Source organism: Aquarana catesbeiana, linkage group LG11, assembly GCF_042186555.1.
Source record: "Aquarana catesbeiana isolate 2022-GZ linkage group LG11, ASM4218655v1, whole genome shotgun sequence".
Classification (NCBI taxonomy): Eukaryota; Metazoa; Chordata; class Amphibia; order Anura; family Ranidae; genus Aquarana; species Aquarana catesbeiana.
In genome coordinates, this window is record NC_133334.1 from 20,240,858 (window position 1) to 20,258,862 (window position 18,005).

The 18,005-nt window shown below is 42.1% G+C and overlaps 1 protein-coding gene across 1 annotated transcript in view; it reads right to left on the reverse strand.

Moving 5' to 3' along the window:
- The window catches only part of HTATIP2 (HIV-1 Tat interactive protein 2), a 40,989-nt gene that overhangs the window by 3,561 nt on the left and 19,423 nt on the right, over nucleotides 1-18,005 (reverse strand). Inside the window, exon 4 of the mRNA XM_073604034.1 lies at nucleotides 3,530-3,667. Within this exon, the coding sequence (XP_073460135.1) occupies nucleotides 3,530-3,667 (138 nt within the window). The remainder of the gene's footprint in view (nucleotides 1-3,529; nucleotides 3,668-18,005) is intronic.

Genomic DNA, 18,005 nt, shown 5'->3' on the forward strand with positions numbered 1-18,005 from the left:
TCTGGATGAAGGAGCAACACAGACACCTTTTGTACAGCAGCACTGTCAGTCTGGAGGGGGAGGGGAGTGTTAGATGGACTAGCAGATTTAGATACACTAACAAAATTGAAGCCAAACTCCAGCTCACACTTTCTAATCAGTTACAGCAAACTGATTTTTTTCGCCCCCCCCCCTTCTGGAATAAAGCATTTACATAAATAAAAGCTGGTCATTGTAAGCAACCCCTGTCCGTGGTAAAATGGTTTGTCTCATCCCTGTAAACTAATACATCTGGAAGAGAACTTGTTCTTTTGAAAAACAGACTTACTGGCAGGATCAATAAAAAGAAAGCCTAAAAAAGAAAAAAACTAATGCAGCCATCACATCTGATGATTGGTACATTCAGGAGCAGAATTCATCACTGGGGGGGTCAATTTTTTTTTTGGTAACTACAGTGGGGGGAAAATAATGATTTGCTCCCCTACAGATTTGGTAAGTTTGCTCACTTACATAGATATGAAGGGTCTATAATTGTTTATCATTGGTGTATTTTATATGATAGAGACGGAATATCAACCAAAAATCCAGAAAAAAAACAAACAATACAAAATGTTATAAATGGAGTTGCAGTTCAGTGAGTAAAATAAGTATTTGATCCCCAAGCAAAACACGACTTAGTAGTTGGTGGAGAAACCCTTGTTGGCGATCACAGAGGTCAGACGTTTCTTGTGGTTGGTGACCAGGTTTGCACACATCTCAGGAGGGATTTTGGTCCACTCTTCTATACAGATCTTCTCTAAATCCTTAAGGTTTCTTGGCTGTCACTTGGCAACTCGAAGTTTCAGTTCCCTCCATAAATTTTCTATAGGATTAAGGTCTGGAGACTGGCTAGGCCACTCCATGACCTTAATGTGCTTCTTCTTCTTGAGCCACTGCTTTGTTGCCTTGGTGGTATGTTTTGGGTCATTGTCCTGCTGGAAGACCCATCCATGATCCATCTTCAATGTTCTGGCCGAGGGAAGAAGGTTCTCATCCAAGATTTTACCATACATGGCCCCATCCATTGGCCCCTCAATGCGGCAAAGTCGGCCTGAACCTTTAGCAGAAAAACAGCTCCAAAGCATCATGTTTCCACCTCCGTGTGACTGTAGGGATGGTGTTCTTAGGATCATAATCAACATTTTTCTTCCTCCAAACATTGCGAGTCCCCCTCCTCAAGAAGGCACATATGTACAGCCATGCCAATGAACATCTAAATGATTCAGAGAAGGGTTGGGAGAAAGTGTTGTGGTCAGATGAGATCAAAATTGAGCTCTTTGACATTAACTTGACTCGCCGTGTTTGGAGGACAAAAAATGCTGACTATGACCCTAAAAAACACCATCCCTACAGTCAAGCATGGAGGTGGAAACATGAGGCTTTGGGGCTGTTTCTCTGCTAAAGGTACAGGCCAACTTTGCCGCATTGAGGGTCCAATGGACTGGGTCATGTATGGTATGGTAAAATCCTGGATGTGAACCTTCTTCCCTCAGGTACAGGCCTAAAAAGGTACAGGCCTAAAAAGGTACAGGCCGACTTTGCCCCATTGAGGGGGCCACGTATTGTAAAGTCTTGGATGAGAACGTTCTTCCCTCAGCCAGAACATTGAAGATGGGTCATGGATGGGTATTCCAGCATGACAATGACCCAAAACACACCACCAAGGCAACAAAGGAGTGGCTCAAGAAGAAGAAGCACATTAATATGCACTGTCACTGTACTAATGACACTGGCTTGGAAGGGGGTTAACATCAGGGGGCGATCAAAGGGTTAAATGTCCTCCTAGGGTGTGCTTTCTAACTGTGTGGGGGGGAGGTGCTTTGAGTTTGAGAAGACAGAGATCCGTGTTCCTGCTTAGCAGAAACACAGGATCTCCGTCTTCCCTTGTCACAGAATGGCGGTCTGCCTTGTTTACATAGGCTGACCGCCGTTCTGCCTCTGGTCGGGAACGACCGGCAAGTCTCGGCGGACATCAGTTCCACTGGACCCCTCTCATTTGGCTCCCGTTGTGTCCAATCACTGGGGAAGCTGATAGCTGGCCGCGCGGGTGTGCGCCGCAGACACGGAAGAGCCAAATCACATACCTGTACGTGATTTCGCGCAGGAGAGCCACCGCCCTGCAGTACATTTATGTTGGCCGGTCGGCAAGTGGTTAAAAAAATAGTTTTAGGCCTGAAGATTCCTTAAAACCCCCAAGCATTATATTAATTTTCTGAAAGCAGACACCCCTAGAGAATACATTTGGGGGTAGTTCTAAACGGTTTATTAAAATGCAAAATTTCAGTAAAAAACACATTTAGTTATTTTAGGGTTATTTTTAGTTATATACCGAAGATTTTGGTAAAATATAAACGATGAAGTTGCACCGAAGATACCCAACATTAAAATTACATGGACCCGCGACACAGCTAAAAAACGGCAGTACCCTTTCTTTTCCGTAGGGGGTGCTTTAAAGGCCCCTACAAGTCATCAGTTTAGCATTACCCCCGAGCTCTGGTACTAATATTATTGATCTCACTCTGGCATGGACGGTGATACACTATATTACCAAAAGTATTGGGACGCCTGCCTTTACACGCACATGAACTTTAATGACATCCCAGTCTTAGTCCGTAGGGTTCAATATTGAGTTGGCTCCGCCCTTTGCAGCTATAACAGCTTCAACTCTTCTGGGAAGATGGACACGACACCGATCCAACGCCGGGACGTCAATGCTAGGAGCCGCCCAGGAGGCGGGACTGGGAGTGACTGCGAGCTGAGTACACAGGAGATCCGGCTCGGTCTATTTCAGCGGCGCTCGTTCCCTCCTCCCCCTCCGGGGCAGCCCTATATCGGCGTAAAACACGCACACATGATATGCCCCCTAGGGGGAAAAAAGTGCGTGTTATACTCCGATAAATACGGTATTTACTTGACACATCCCCATCTTTTATATTTTACCAAAAACTGTGTATTATGTTGCATTTGTGTGCACTAAGATTCACTTTAGTGATTTTTTTTCCAGAAAATATAATAATAATTATTGTGCAGCATTAAAATGGAAACTTAAAAAAAATATCTACTATTTGGCTGTTTAAAAGAAAATCTCAAAAAAAAAAAAAAAAAAAAAAAACACACATGCAGATTTTAACTAAAAATGTAAAAAATATTTTTGTAGAAAAAGCGGTTACCCCCTTTTCTGCCAGTGGAAGCCGGGGCCCTTTAAGGGGATTTTTAACATCAGGGGGCCAGCAGGCGGGTTCCAAATCATGTGATCACTGTGATTGGCTGTCATACTAACCACATGATCAAGACCCCATCCTATCCACTCGTCAACGGTGGGGGTCGCAGTGCTAGGGGCACGCAATTCAGGGCGCTCCCACACAAAGCGATGCCGGCTGTACACCTAGACAGTATGAGAATTCTACCCCATATACAAACATCATCAGAGGGAAGGGGGGGGGGGGGGGGAAGAATTCTCTAAAAAAAAAATTTGAACGAAACAGCATTGGTCGCTTCGCAGTCGGCTGACCTTCACCCGGAGGTAGAGGAAGCTGCTCTCTTTGTTGGCTCCCTTTGAAGATTCCAGATTGAAGTGTTTGCAGCCCCCCGACTTCGCCAGCTGTGCCGACTTCACCACGTAATCGTGATCCACCCGGATAAAGCCAGCCTGGAGGAAAAGAAGAAAAAAAAAGAAGCCATTACTGAATGTTCTGCCATATTATGTGCCAAATTTGAGCTCCGCCATCATCAGCTACCGATACCAATAATAGACATGTGCAGTTTGTTTCGTTTCGTTCGGAGGAATTGTTCGTTATCTGGAAATTCAGATGTATCCAAATTACAATAGTATCACATTTAAAAGAATCCAAAATAACTGAATGAAATTCGAATCGGATTCGAATTTAAAAAACAAATTTGAAAACAAGAATAGAATAAAATAGAACTGAAAATAAAAGGAATAGAATAGAAAAGAAATAGAGAATAAAATAGAGGAATAGAATGTAAAAGAATAGAATAGAACAAAAAATAAAACAGCAGAGAGTAGAAAAGAATAGACTAAAACAGAACAGAAAATAGTAGAATAGACTAGAAAAAGTAATAGAACATAATAGAAAATAAAATAATAGAACAGAATAGAAAATTAAAGAATATAATAGAACAGGAAATAGAAAAGAACAGATTAAAATAGAATATAAATTAAAGGAATAGAATAGAAAAAAAAACAATAGAATAGAACGAAATAAAATAGACATATAACCGGTTGCCTTCTGAAATTCAAATTTTGAATAGAATAAATTCAAATTAAATGGATTAGAATAGAATAAAAATAGAAATAATATTACCGTCTTCCGATATTCGAATTTTTAATAAATTAGACAAAAGAAAATAAGAGAATAGAATAGAAAAGAAAAAACAAACAAACAATAGGATAGAAAGAATGTAACTGTCTTCAGAAATTCGAATAGAATAAATTCAAATGTTGATTCGAAACAAATTTGAAAACGAATACATGAAAAGAAATGAATTCCGAAAAATAATTAAACTAAACGAATTTAAATAACGAATCAAAACAAATTTTTTTTCTTTCTTGGTCTCATCAGACCACAGGACATGGTTCCAGTAATCCATGTCCTTCGTCTGCTTATCTTCAGCAAACTGTTTGCAGGCTTTCTTGTGCATCATCTTTAGAAGAGGCTTCCTTCTGGGATGACAGCCATGCAGACCAATTTGATGCAGTGTGCGGCGTATGGTCTGAGCACTGACAGGCTGACCCCCCACCCCTTCAACCTCTGCAGCAATGCTGGCAGCACTGATACGTCTATTTCCCAAAGACAACCTCTGGATATGTCGCTGAGCACGTGACCTCAACTTCTTTGGTGGACCATGGCGAGGCCTGTTCTGAGTGGAACCTGTCCTGTTATACCGCTGTATGGTCTTGGCCACCGTGCTGAAGCTCAGTTTCAGGGTCTTGGCAATCTTCTTATAGCCTAGGCCATCTTTATGTAGAGCAACAGTTCTTTTTTTCAGATCCCCAGAGAGTTCTTTGCCATGAGGTGCCATGTTGAACTTCCAGTGACCAGTATGAGAGAGTGAGAGCGATAACACCAAATTTAACACACCTGCTCCCCATTCACACCTGAGACCTTGTAACACTAACGAGTCACATGACACCGGGAGGGAAAATGGCTAATTGGGCCCAATTTGGACATTTTCACTTAGGGGTGTCCTCATTTTTGTTGCCAGCGGTTTAGACATTAATGGCTGTGTGTTGAGTTATTTTGAGGGGACAGCAAATTTACACTGTTATACAAGCTGTACACTCACTACTTTACATTGTAGCAAAGTGTCATTTCTTCAGTGTTGTCACATGAAAAGAGAGAAGAAATATTTACAAAAATGTGAGGGGTGTACTTACTTTTGTGAGATACTGTATATAGAGGAATTAGGACCTCATACCTCCTGCTGGTGACCCCTCTAGTGATATAAAGATCGATAAAGAGGAATCAGGACCAAGGAGTCCTCCTTCCTACTTTTGTTTGTAGTTGGCCAGCACTGTACCCCCGTATTATACCTCGGTTAGAGGATTATTTTCCCCTAAATCCATTACTTTCCATTTAGAAATGTTGAACTGCAGTTTCCACTGCTTTGACTAAATTGCTCTCTGTTCTGTATAAACCCCATTTAGAACCACACTCTGATATCTATCCTTTAGACAGCTACGTATCCACTGTACCATCCAAGGGTTAAGTGCTTTCTTCGAAATCTTTATGTATACATTATGTGGAATTGTATGAAAGCCTTTGTTGAAGTCAAGATTTATTTCAGGCTATGTCAACAGTACCGCCCTGTTCCAAAACATGCGTTATATCAAAAAAATTCAACCAGGTTATTGTGACATCAGGAAAGCCATGCTGCTTTGGATCATTGTGTGTTTTTTAAATTATGTTTTTAGGAGATATTGGGCAGAGCAGCTGACCAGAACCTAGGACGACTCAGCTGGCCGCTCCTTTAGCAGTAGTGCAGTGCCAGTATTAGGTCTAGAATATGATCTCCTCTGGCTGTAAGTCTAGAATATGAAATCTGGTTGTGGTGGATCTCCTCTGGTTGTAGGCTGAGAATATGATCTCCTCCAGTTGTAGACCTAGAACAGGTCTCAACTTGTAAGTGTAGAATATGATCTCCTCTATTTGTAGGTCTAGAATATGATCTCCTCTGGCTGTAAGTCTAGAATATGAAATCTGGTTGTGGTTGAAGGCCTAGAATTTGATCTTCTCTGGTTGTAGGCTGAGAATATGATCTCCTTCAGTTGTAGGCCTAGAACAGGTCTCAACTTGTAAGTGTAGAATATGATCTCCTCTATTTGTAGGTCTAGAATACAATATCCTTTGGTTAAAGGCCTAGAATATTATCTACGGTTGTAGCTCTAGAATAGGATCTCCTCTGATTGAAGGCCTAGAACATGATTTCCTATGGTTGAAGGTCTAGAATAAACTCTCCCATGGTTAAAGGTCTAGAATAAACTCTCCCATGGTTGAAGGTCTAGAATACACTCTCCCATGGTTGAAAGTCTAGAATACACTCTCCCATGGTTGAAGGTCTAGAGTACAACTCTCCCATGGTTGAAGGTCTAGAGTACAACTCTCCCATGGTTGAAGGTCTAGAGTACAACTCTCCCATGGTTGAAGGTCTAGAATACACTCTCCCGTGGTTGAAGGTCTAGAATACACTCTCCTGTGGACAAAGGTCTACAATACACTCTCCTATGGTTGAAGGTCTAGAATACACTTTCCTATGGTAGATGGTCTAGAATACAATCTTCTATGGTTGAAGGTCTAGAATACAACCTTCTATGGTTGAAGGTCTAGAATACAATCTCCTATGGTTGAAGGCCTAGATTACAATCTCCTATGGTTGTAGGCCTAGATTATGATCTCCTTTGGTTGAAGTCCTGGATTACGATCATCTTTGTTTGAAGGTCTAGAACATGATCTCTTCTGGTTGAAGGCCTAGAATATACTCTCCTCTGGTTGTAGGTCTAGAATATGATTTCCTCTGGCTCAAGGCCTAGAATACAATCCCCTCTGGTTATAGATCAGAGGTCCCCAAACTTTCTAAACCAAGGGCCAGTTTATTGTCCTTCAGACTTTAGAGGGCTGGACTGTGGCCAGTGGAAGTAGAAAATGCCAGTGTCAGTGGGAGAAACAATGTGTCAGGCTTAGGCAGAAGAAAATTACATTAAAATTGCAGTATTTATTAGGAAGTGGAATAGTACCCCATCATTGATATTAGTTGCAGCAATAGAGTCCTATTGATGGTGTCTGTGGGAGGAATAGTGCCCTCCATCATTGGTGATAAATTGGGGGACTATTGCCGCATCATTGGTGTCAATGGGAGGAATGGTGCCCTATCATTGGTATCAGGGAGGGGAATTGTACCCCATCATTGGTGTAAATGGGAGAAATGATGCCCCATTGTTGGAGTCAGTGGAAGTGGGAAGAATTATGTGCCATATTGTTGGTGTCAGTAGGAGAAATAGTATGAGGAATAGTGCCCCAAGGGCTGGATAAAGGGAAGCAAATGCATCTGGCCCGCAGGCCAAAGTTTGGAGACCACTGGTTTAGAATATGCTCTCCTCTGGTTGTAGGTCCAGAATATGATTTCCTCTGGCTGAAGGCCTAGAATATGATCTCCTCTGGTTGTAGTTCTAGATAGAAGAAATGTTTACAAAAATGTGAGGGGTGTACTTACTTTTGTGAGATACTGTATATAGTAGAATTAGGACCTCATACCTCCTGCTGGTGACCCCTCTAGTGATATAAAGATCGATAAAGAGGAATCAGGACCAAGGAGTCCTCCTTCCTACTTTTGTTTGTAGTTGGCCAGCACTGCACCCCCGTATTATACCTCGGTTAGAGGATTATTTTCCCCTAAATCCATTACTTTCTATTTAGAAATGTTGAACTGCAGTTTCCACCGCTTTGACTAAATTGCTCTCTGTTCTGTATAAACCCCATTTAGAACCACACTCTGATATCTATCCTTTAGCCAGCTACGTATCCACTGTACCATCCAAGGGTTAAGTGCTTTCTTCGAAATCTTTATGTATACATTATGTGGAATTGTATGAAAGCCTTTGTTGAACTCAAGATTTATTTCAGGCTATGTCAACAGCACCGCCCTGTTCCAAAACATGCATTATATCAAAAAAATTCAACCAGGTTATTGTGACATCAGGAAAGCCATGCTGCTTTGGATCATTGTGTGTTTTTTAAATTATGTTTTTAGGAGATATTGGGCAGAGCAGCCGACCAGAACCTAGGACGACTCAGCTGGCCGCTCCTTTAGCAGTAGTGCAGTGCCAGTATTAGGTCTAGAATATGATCTCCTCTGGCTGTAAGTCTAGAATATGAAATCTGGTTGTGGTGGATCTCCTCTGGTTGTAGGCTGAGAATATGATCTCCTCCAGTTGTAGACCTAGAACAGGTCTCAACTTGTAAGTGTAGAATATGATCTCCTCTATTTGTAGGTCTAGAATATGATCTCCTCTGGCTGTAAGTCTAGAATATTAAATCTGGTTGTGGTTGAAGGCCTAGAATTTGATCTTCTCTGGTTGTAGGCTGAGAATATGATCTCCTTCAGTTGTAGGCCTAGAACAGGTCTCAACTTGTAAGTGTAGAATATGATCTCCTCTATTTGTAGGTCTAGAATACAATATCCTTTGGTTAAAGGCCTAGAATACGATCTACGGTTGTAGCTCTAGAATAGGATCTACTCTGATTGAAGGCCTAGAACATGATTTCCTATGGTTGAAGGTCTAGAATAAACTCTCCCATGGTTAAATGTCTAGAATAAACTCTCCCATGGTTGAAGGTCTAGAATACACTCTCCCATTGTTGAAAGTCTAGAATACACTCTCCCATGGTTGAAGGTCTAGAGTACAACTCTCCCATGGTTGAAGGTCTAGAATACACTCTCCCGTGGTTGAAGGTCTAGAATACACTCTCCTGTGGACAAAGGTCTACAATACACTCTCCTATGGTTGAAGGTCTAGAATACACTCTCCTATGGTAGATGGTCTAGAATACAATCTTCTATGGTTGAAGGTCTAGAATACAACCTTCTATGGTTGACGATCTAGAATACAATCTCCTATGGTTGAAGGCCTAGATTACAATCTCCTATGGTTGTAGGCCTAGATTATGATCTCCTTTGGTTAAAGTCCTGGATTACGATCTTCTTTGTTTGAAGGTCTGGAACATGATCTCTTCTGGTTGAAGGCCTGGAATATACTCTCCTCTGGTTGTAGGTCTAGAATATGATTTCCTCTGGCTCAAGGCCTAGAATACAATCCCCTCTGGTTATAGATCAGAGGTCCCCAAACTTTCTAAACCAAGGGCCAGTTTATTGTCCTTCAGACTTTAGAGGGCTGGACTGCGGCCAGTGGAAGTAGAAAATGCCAGTGTCAGTGGGAGAAACAATGTGTCAGGCTTAGGCGGAAGAAAATTACATTAAAATTGCAGTATTTATTAGGAAGTGGAATAGTACCCCATCATTGATATTAGTTGCAGCAATAGAGTCCTATTGATGGTGTCTGTGGGAGGAATAGTGCCCTCCATCATTGGTGATAAATTGGGGGACTATTGCCGCATCATTGGTGTCAATGGGAGGAATGGTGCCCTATCATTGGTATCAGGGAGGGGAATTGTACCCCATCATTGGTGTAAATGGGAGAAATGATGCCCCATTGTTGGAGTCAGTGGAAGTGGGAAGAATTATGTGCCATATTGTTGGTGTCAGTAGGAGAAATAGTATGAGGAATAGTGCCCCAAGGGCTGGATAAAGGGAAGCAAATGCATCTGGCCCGCAGGCCAAAGTTTGGAGACCACTGGTTTAGAATATGCTCTCCTCTGGTTGTAGGTCCAGAATATGATTTCCTCTGGCTGAAGGCCTAGAATATGATCTCCTCTGGTTGTAGTTCTAGATAGAAGAAATGTTTACAAAAATGTGAGGGGTGTACTTACTTTTGTGAGATACTGTATATAGTAGAATTAGGACCTCATACCTCCTGCTGGTGACCCCTCTAGTGATATAAAGATCGATAAAGAGGAATCAGGACCAAGGAGTCCTCCTTCCTACTTTTGTTTGTAGTTGGCCAGCACTGCACCCCCGTATTATACCTCGGTTAGAGGATTATTTTCCCCTAAATCCATTACTTTCTATTTAGAAATGTTGAACTGCAGTTTCCACCGCTTTGACTAAATTGCTCTCTGTTCTGTATAAACCCCATTTAGAACCACACTCTGATATCTATCCTTTAGCCAGCTACGTATCCACTGTACCATCCAAGGGTTAAGTGCTTTCTTCGAAATCTTTATGTATACATTATGTGGAATTGTATGAAAGCCTTTGTTGAACTCAAGATTTATTTCAGGCTATGTCAACAGCACCGCCCTGTTCCAAAACATGCATTATATCAAAAAAATTCAACCAGGTTATTGTGACATCAGGAAAGCCATGCTGCTTTGGATCATTGTGTGTTTTTTAAATTATGTTTTTAGGAGATATTGGGCAGAGCAGCCGACCAGAACCTAGGACGACTCAGCTGGCCGCTCCTTTAGCAGTAGTGCAGTGCCAGTATTAGGTCTAGAATATGATCTCCTCTGGCTGTAAGTCTAGAATATGAAATCTGGTTGTGGTGGATCTCCTCTGGTTGTAGGCTGAGAATATGATCTCCTCCAGTTGTAGACCTAGAACAGGTCTCAACTTGTAAGTGTAGAATATGATCTCCTCTATTTGTAGGTCTAGAATATGATCTCCTCTGGCTGTAAGTCTAGAATATTAAATCTGGTTGTGGTTGAAGGCCTAGAATTTGATCTTCTCTGGTTGTAGGCTGAGAATATGATCTCCTTCAGTTGTAGGCCTAGAACAGGTCTCAACTTGTAAGTGTAGAATATGATCTCCTCTATTTGTAGGTCTAGAATACAATATCCTTTGGTTAAAGGCCTAGAATACGATCTACGGTTGTAGCTCTAGAATAGGATCTACTCTGATTGAAGGCCTAGAACATGATTTCCTATGGTTGAAGGTCTAGAATAAACTCTCCCATGGTTAAATGTCTAGAATAAACTCTCCCATGGTTGAAGGTCTAGAATACACTCTCCCATTGTTGAAAGTCTAGAATACACTCTCCCATGGTTGAAGGTCTAGAGTACAACTCTCCCATGGTTGAAGGTCTAGAATACACTCTCCCGTGGTTGAAGGTCTAGAATACACTCTCCTGTGGACAAAGGTCTACAATACACTCTCCTATGGTTGAAGGTCTAGAATACACTCTCCTATGGTAGATGGTCTAGAATACAATCTTCTATGGTTGAAGGTCTAGAATACAACCTTCTATGGTTGACGATCTAGAATACAATCTCCTATGGTTGAAGGCCTAGATTACAATCTCCTATGGTTGTAGGCCTAGATTATGATCTCCTTTGGTTAAAGTCCTGGATTACGATCTTCTTTGTTTGAAGGTCTGGAACATGATCTCTTCTGGTTGAAGGCCTGGAATATACTCTCCTCTGGTTGTAGGTCTAGAATATGATTTCCTCTGGCTCAAGGCCTAGAATACAATCCCCTCTGGTTATAGATCAGAGGTCCCCAAACTTTCTAAACCAAGGGCCAGTTTATTGTCCTTCAGACTTTAGAGGGCTGGACTGCGGCCAGTGGAAGTAGAAAATGCCAGTGTCAGTGGGAGAAACAATGTGTCAGGCTTAGGCGGAAGAAAATTACATTAAAATTGCAGTATTTATTAGGAAGTGGAATAGTACCCCATCATTGATATTAGTTGCAGCAATAGAGTCCTATTGATGGTGTCTGTGGGAGGAATAGTGCCCTCCATCATTGGTGATAAATTGGGGGACTATTGCCGCATCATTGGTGTCAATGGGAGGAATGGTGCCCTATCATTGGTATCAGGGAGGGGAATTGTACCCCATCATTGGTGTAAATGGGAGAAATGATGCCCCATTGTTGGAGTCAGTGGAAGTGGGAAGAATTATGTGCCATATTGTTGGTGTCAGTAGGAGAAATAGTATGAGGAATAGTGCCCCAAGGGCTGGATAAAGGGAAGCAAATGCATCTGGCCCGCAGGCCAAAGTTTGGAGACCACTGGTTTAGAATATGCTCTCCTCTGGTTGTAGGTCCAGAATATGATTTCCTCTGGTTGTAGGTCCAGAATATAATTTCCTCTGGCTGAAGGCCTAGAATATGATCTCCTCTGGTTGTAAGTCCAGAATATAATTTCCTCTGGCTGAAGGCCTAGAATAAGATCTCCTCTGGTTGTAGTTCTAGAATACGTTCTTCTCTGGTTGTAGGTCTAGAATACGATCTTCTCTGGTTGTAGTTCTAGAATACGATCTTCTCTGGTTGTAGGTCTAGAATACGATCTTCTCTGGTTGTAGGTCTAGAATACGATCTTCTCTGGTTGTAGGTCTAGAATACGATCTTCTCTGGTTGTAGGTCTAGAATAAGATCTCCTCTGGTGTAGATCTAGATCTAGAATATGATCTCATCTGGTTGTAGGCCTACAATGAAATCTCCTCTGCATGCAAGTGTAAAATATGATCTTCTCTGGCTTTAGACCTAGAATGTAATCTCTGCTCCTGTTCAGAAGAGCAATTTGAAAACTCCAATTACTGTTCAGCGGGTTGAAGTCACTGAAATAAAACCTTTCCCTTCATTTTCATTTGAGTTATCTCACCAATGCTCAGGTTATCATATTCCTCAAACTGTCCAGGGGGGTTAGGATATTACACCAATTCTATGTAAAGGTCCCTCTTTGGTCTGTAGGAAGACTAAGAGGGCTTAAAGTACGGTAGTTAATTTTTTCCTTTTTATGGTATTTTTGGCATACATGGCAACTCCGCTTCCCCCCTTTCATGTATAGTGTGTACACATAGCCTGTCTGTCCTGTATTGGTGTGTAACCAAAGTTGCTCGTCAGCTTGTTGTGTCACCTCTCACCCCAAACCTGCACATTGAACGTTGAGGCTGTATTCACACTTCAGCGTTTTGAATCGCGGGCAGACTTGCAGCGTGATTTGAAAGCGCCGATGTGCAAATGACAAATCGCGAGACTCGCATTTGAGATGCCATTCATTTGAATGACACCTCAAATCGTGGTGGGGGTCTTCCACGACTCTCACGTGATAAATCGCAGCACCCTGCTTCGCGGGAAGCATGTCGGCCAAAAAAGTTCAAATCTGCCCGCGATTCAAAATGCTGAAGTGTAAATGCAGCCTTAGTGACTATTATCCCACTGTTGAAGTCCTCCCTGTCCACCTAAAAGATGCCCCGTTGCCTCTCATTCAAGCTCCTCATGTCTGAAACATGTTAGTTATGGATTACAGGTCTAACTAGCGAACCACAGAACGCATAACCCATCAGGGTGATTTCTAGTGTGTGGAGATTATTGGAAAAAATAATGTTAATTGACACATTTCAAGAATAATCACATAAAACAGTTTGTATGAAAAAGTGTACCCAATGCCAACATTTTCCTTGGTTTTTGGATGGAGTGCGAAATGATCAAAACAATTGGAAGAAAATCAGATCCGGGAGCGCTCACAGCATCCCGTTTCTTTATTTGCACCCAAACAAAAAAGGTAAAAACAATAGATAATTTATCTTGCCAAGGATTGTGTCCTGTGCAATAAGCAAAGTGAGCCGGTTGCATGGAAAATGGTCATTGGCCGGATAAACATAATTCAGTTTGCTGTGGGCGTTCCCGAATCTTGCTTTCTTTGGATGGCTTTTGTGGGACACTGTTGGGGGATTGGGGGCACTATGGAAGAAACTACAGGAGGCTGGGGAGCACTGTGGGAGGTTGGACAGCACTGTGGGGGGGCTGAGGGCTCTCAAGGGGTACTGTGGGGGAGGGTTGAGGAGCACTGTGGCCCAGTATGGGAACCAGGAGGAACTGTGGCAGGTTAAGGGACCTGCAGCTGGCTGGGGGCCAAGGAGGAGGGAGGTGGTGGCCCAGCAGAGGGTCATGGGCCCATTGGTTGAGGACCATCGATTTAGGGGATTTTCAGTTTATACCCTTTGACTGAATGGACAGTGATCAGTGCTTCTGTCCATTGTACATATTTGGATACATTGGTTCATTGGCTCCTAAATATCCTACTGAAAGGGGCTCTACCCCACCTAACTACATTTCTATTCCCTAGTTATTGTTCCATGGACGCCATGGTCTGTGGAGTCCAGCGCTATTCCTCCAGTACAAAACTCTTCTTTGTGGCTGAGGGTCGCTTACATGGTCTATGGGACCTAGCAGATACCCTCAGCGGGAATGCACAAGATAGGCCAAGACATCAAACTGGAAATGTCATCCTAGGCAGGAACGCAGCCAAAAAAAAAGCAAACAAGAAAAATACTTGTTTGAAAAATATTTAATTTTTTTCCCCAATTATTTTTGAGCGAGGAGTCAAAAGGAGCAGAAGTCTTGTTCCCTGCTGGCGATTTTGGGAGCACAGTTTACGCGCCTACAGGGCAGCCCCATTCACTTTAAATGGCCCTCCCTATGTGGGGTTGTCGCTCCAATGACACTCAGGGACCAAATTTTGGCCTTGAGTTGGGAGCAATTTTGCACCCTTGTTTTTTCGTGCGACAATAGCGATGTGTTTGGGGAGCCATTCAGGGTGACTGCCATCCAAACGCGTGTCACGCATTTTGCAACAATTGGCCGTTGGTCGTGCCGACTCTCCCAGTGATTCCAAATCGGCCATATGTGAACAGGGACGTGTCCACTTTAACTTGCCCCTGCCAGCCACTCACATACATTTATGTGGCATCTCGGGGGGTGGGCTTTAACGCTGAGTGGTCGCATATACAGTGCATTGAAAAAGTATTCACACCCCTTGACATTTCTCACATTTTGTCATGTTACAACCAAAAACGTGTATTTTATTGGGATTTTATGTGATAGACCAACACAAAGTGGCACATAATTGTGAAGTGGAAGAAAAATTATAAATGGATTTCAAAATGTTTTACAAATAAATATGTGAAAAGTGTGGGGGGGACATTTGTATGGCGCCCCCCGGAGTCAATACTTTGTAGAACCCCCTTTCTCTGCAATTACAGCTGCAAGTATTTTTGGGGATGTCTCTACCAGCTTTGCACATCTAGAGAGGACATTTTTGCCCATTCTTCTTCTTTGCAAAATATCTCAAGTTCTGTCAGATTGGATGGAGAGCGTCTGTGAACAGCAATTTTCAAGTCTTGCCACAGATTCTCAATGTGATTTAGGTCTGGACTGTGACTGGGCCATTCTAACACATGAATATGCTTTGATCTAAACCATTCCATTGTAGCTCTGTAACTAACTTCTCAGAAGGACAAAAGATTTTTCTGTTCATCAAAAAACATTTTGTTTGATGAACCGAAAAATCGTTTGTTGTCCGTCCTGATTGTTCACATTGGGTCAAGCACTTTTTGGACTACACATTTTTATCAATTTTTGTTTTCTGTTTGTATTATTGCATTTGTGGAGCACATTAGTTTATTGTAGCGCATGCTGGCATTTGTATATGCCTCCTCGTTCGATTTTTTGGATTGCGCACGCATCTTTATTAGTTATGCACGTTTATGGACTTAATATATAGGTTTTTTTTTTTAGATGCAGCACCTTTTCTTTTATACATGTATTTGACAATATATATATATATATATATATATATATATATATATATATATATATATATATATATATATATATATATATATATATATGACACACACACACACATACATATATACATATATATATATATATATATATATATATATATATATATATATATATATATACATACATACATATACTGTTCTTGTTTACTGGGTCTAGCGCAGATATCCTGGCATACATTTTTTTTTTTAAACCAGGAGGTAAGCGCTGAGCCACTATTCACACATCGTCTCTTTCTGATCGCACGACAAACTGCACAGAAAACGCTTGCTTTGGCGTGCGTTTCAGAAACATGCTGCAAACACGCACCGAGCTTGCATTGCCAATAAATGTGAATGGCAGCACAAGCACAGCAGGTGCATGCTTGCCGCGTGTTCTGTCGTGCAACCGAAAAGCGTGGTAAAAAATACAAAATTAAAAAAAAAAAAAAGCCACAGGAGCTTCTATGGGGCCTTTGTCACACATTGGGCAGCTCATTCAAATAAATAGGCTGTCCTATGTGCAATGCGTATTGGGGCCCCGTTCACACCTCGCAATTTGGGATCGCAGGCAGAATCGCGATCCCAGTTTGCATGGCAACTGCAGCACAATGGCACCCCAAAGACGATCAGGCGGCAATCTGTACCTTTACAAAATCGCACGAAGCTCGTCACCTGAAAAAAAAAAAAAAGAGGCATGGGGCTTCTTTTTGGCCAACAAACACGCACAGGGGGAGCCCGTTGAACTGAATGGGCTTGCCGTATGCGAAACGCAGAACGGCGGGAATATCGCAATTTCAAAATCGTGCAGTGGGAACACTTGTTCTCGCTATGCAATAATGTGAACAGGGGCCTCATATGTGAAAATCGCACAAAACACACAAAAAAAAAAAAACGCAAGTTCCAGCTAAGTGCAGATGTGAGGGGCCTAAAGGATAACTTCTATACAATGTTACAATTTTGTTTTGTTTTTTGATAACCTTCTTTCAGTACATTGTATCCATTTCCTTCCATGGGAACACATGACTTTTATTATTCTTCAAATCATTTCTGCCAATAAGATTCTCTGATTATTTTGTCACCTCTCAGGGGAACGGCCCCCGGGGGGGGGGGGACGCCGGAGTTTTGTCCGCCGCGATTCTCACACTCGGGACAAAATTCCTGCACAGCTTTGTCCGGCCGGCCAATCAGGAGCCGCGCTACCCACGCTGCCGCCTGGCAACCTCTTGGCTGGTGGAGGTGTAATTTGATTAAAGCGAGCCTCTAATTTCCCCGGCTTTACTTCTGCATTAAATGCGGCTTAATAGAGCCCCAGCCATCCTCCATTGTCTGCGGGAAATTAAAGTGACACAAATACCCGCCGCTCCCTCTCCCGAGGTGATTAGCCCGTCAGCTCAGCTGAATGCCATCACAAGCCGGCGTCCCTCTATTCACCGGACTCGCCTTTCCGCTGACAAAGTCCCCTTGAAGGACGGGCAGGGGAGAAGCTTGGGGTCCCGCCACCTTTAACCTATCATCCCCCCCCTTCCCCCCAACACAATGGACGCCGCCTGACAAAATGTGCGCACCTTTGTGTCCGATAGAAAGTTGAAGTTTTGATGTGCGGGCGTTCGGCTTCTCCTCCACGCCAAATACCTCCACGCTGCTGCAGCAGACGGTACGGATCCTACACAATGGGTAAGACGTGGCGAAATAAATAAAATATATATAATGCGTCCAATTAAAAAGAGGTAAAAGAGTTTCGTCGAACGTTGTTCTATCCTGCCGCAAAAGGACAGATCTATAAAAGTTATTTAATATGTCCATTGATACATTCGCCGATCGCATTTTAAAAGGGACCCTGTCATCAGACCATTGATTGCAACAGATTTCTCATATGATTATATGAGCATTCAAAAACGTAACTCCACTTTCATGGGGAGAAAAAAAATAATAATAATAATAATAATAATAATAATAATATACTGTAAAAAAATTGTAATAAATAAAATTGTGGGGAAAACCTGGATCAGCAAGGCAGCTGAGAGTGAAATCTATTAGAAAGAAGCAAAGTCCTTCTGATTATTGCTCTGTGAACTTTGTATTCAACCACTTGCCTACCGGGCCAATTCTGACATTTCTCTCCTACATGTAAAAATCATATTTTTTTTGCTAGAAAATTACTCAGAACCCCCAAACATTATATGTTTTTTTTTTTTTAGCAGAGACCCTAGAGAATAAAATGGCAATCGTTGCAAATTTTTATCTCGCACGTTTCACGCATTTAAAAAAACAGTAAAGTTAGCCCTT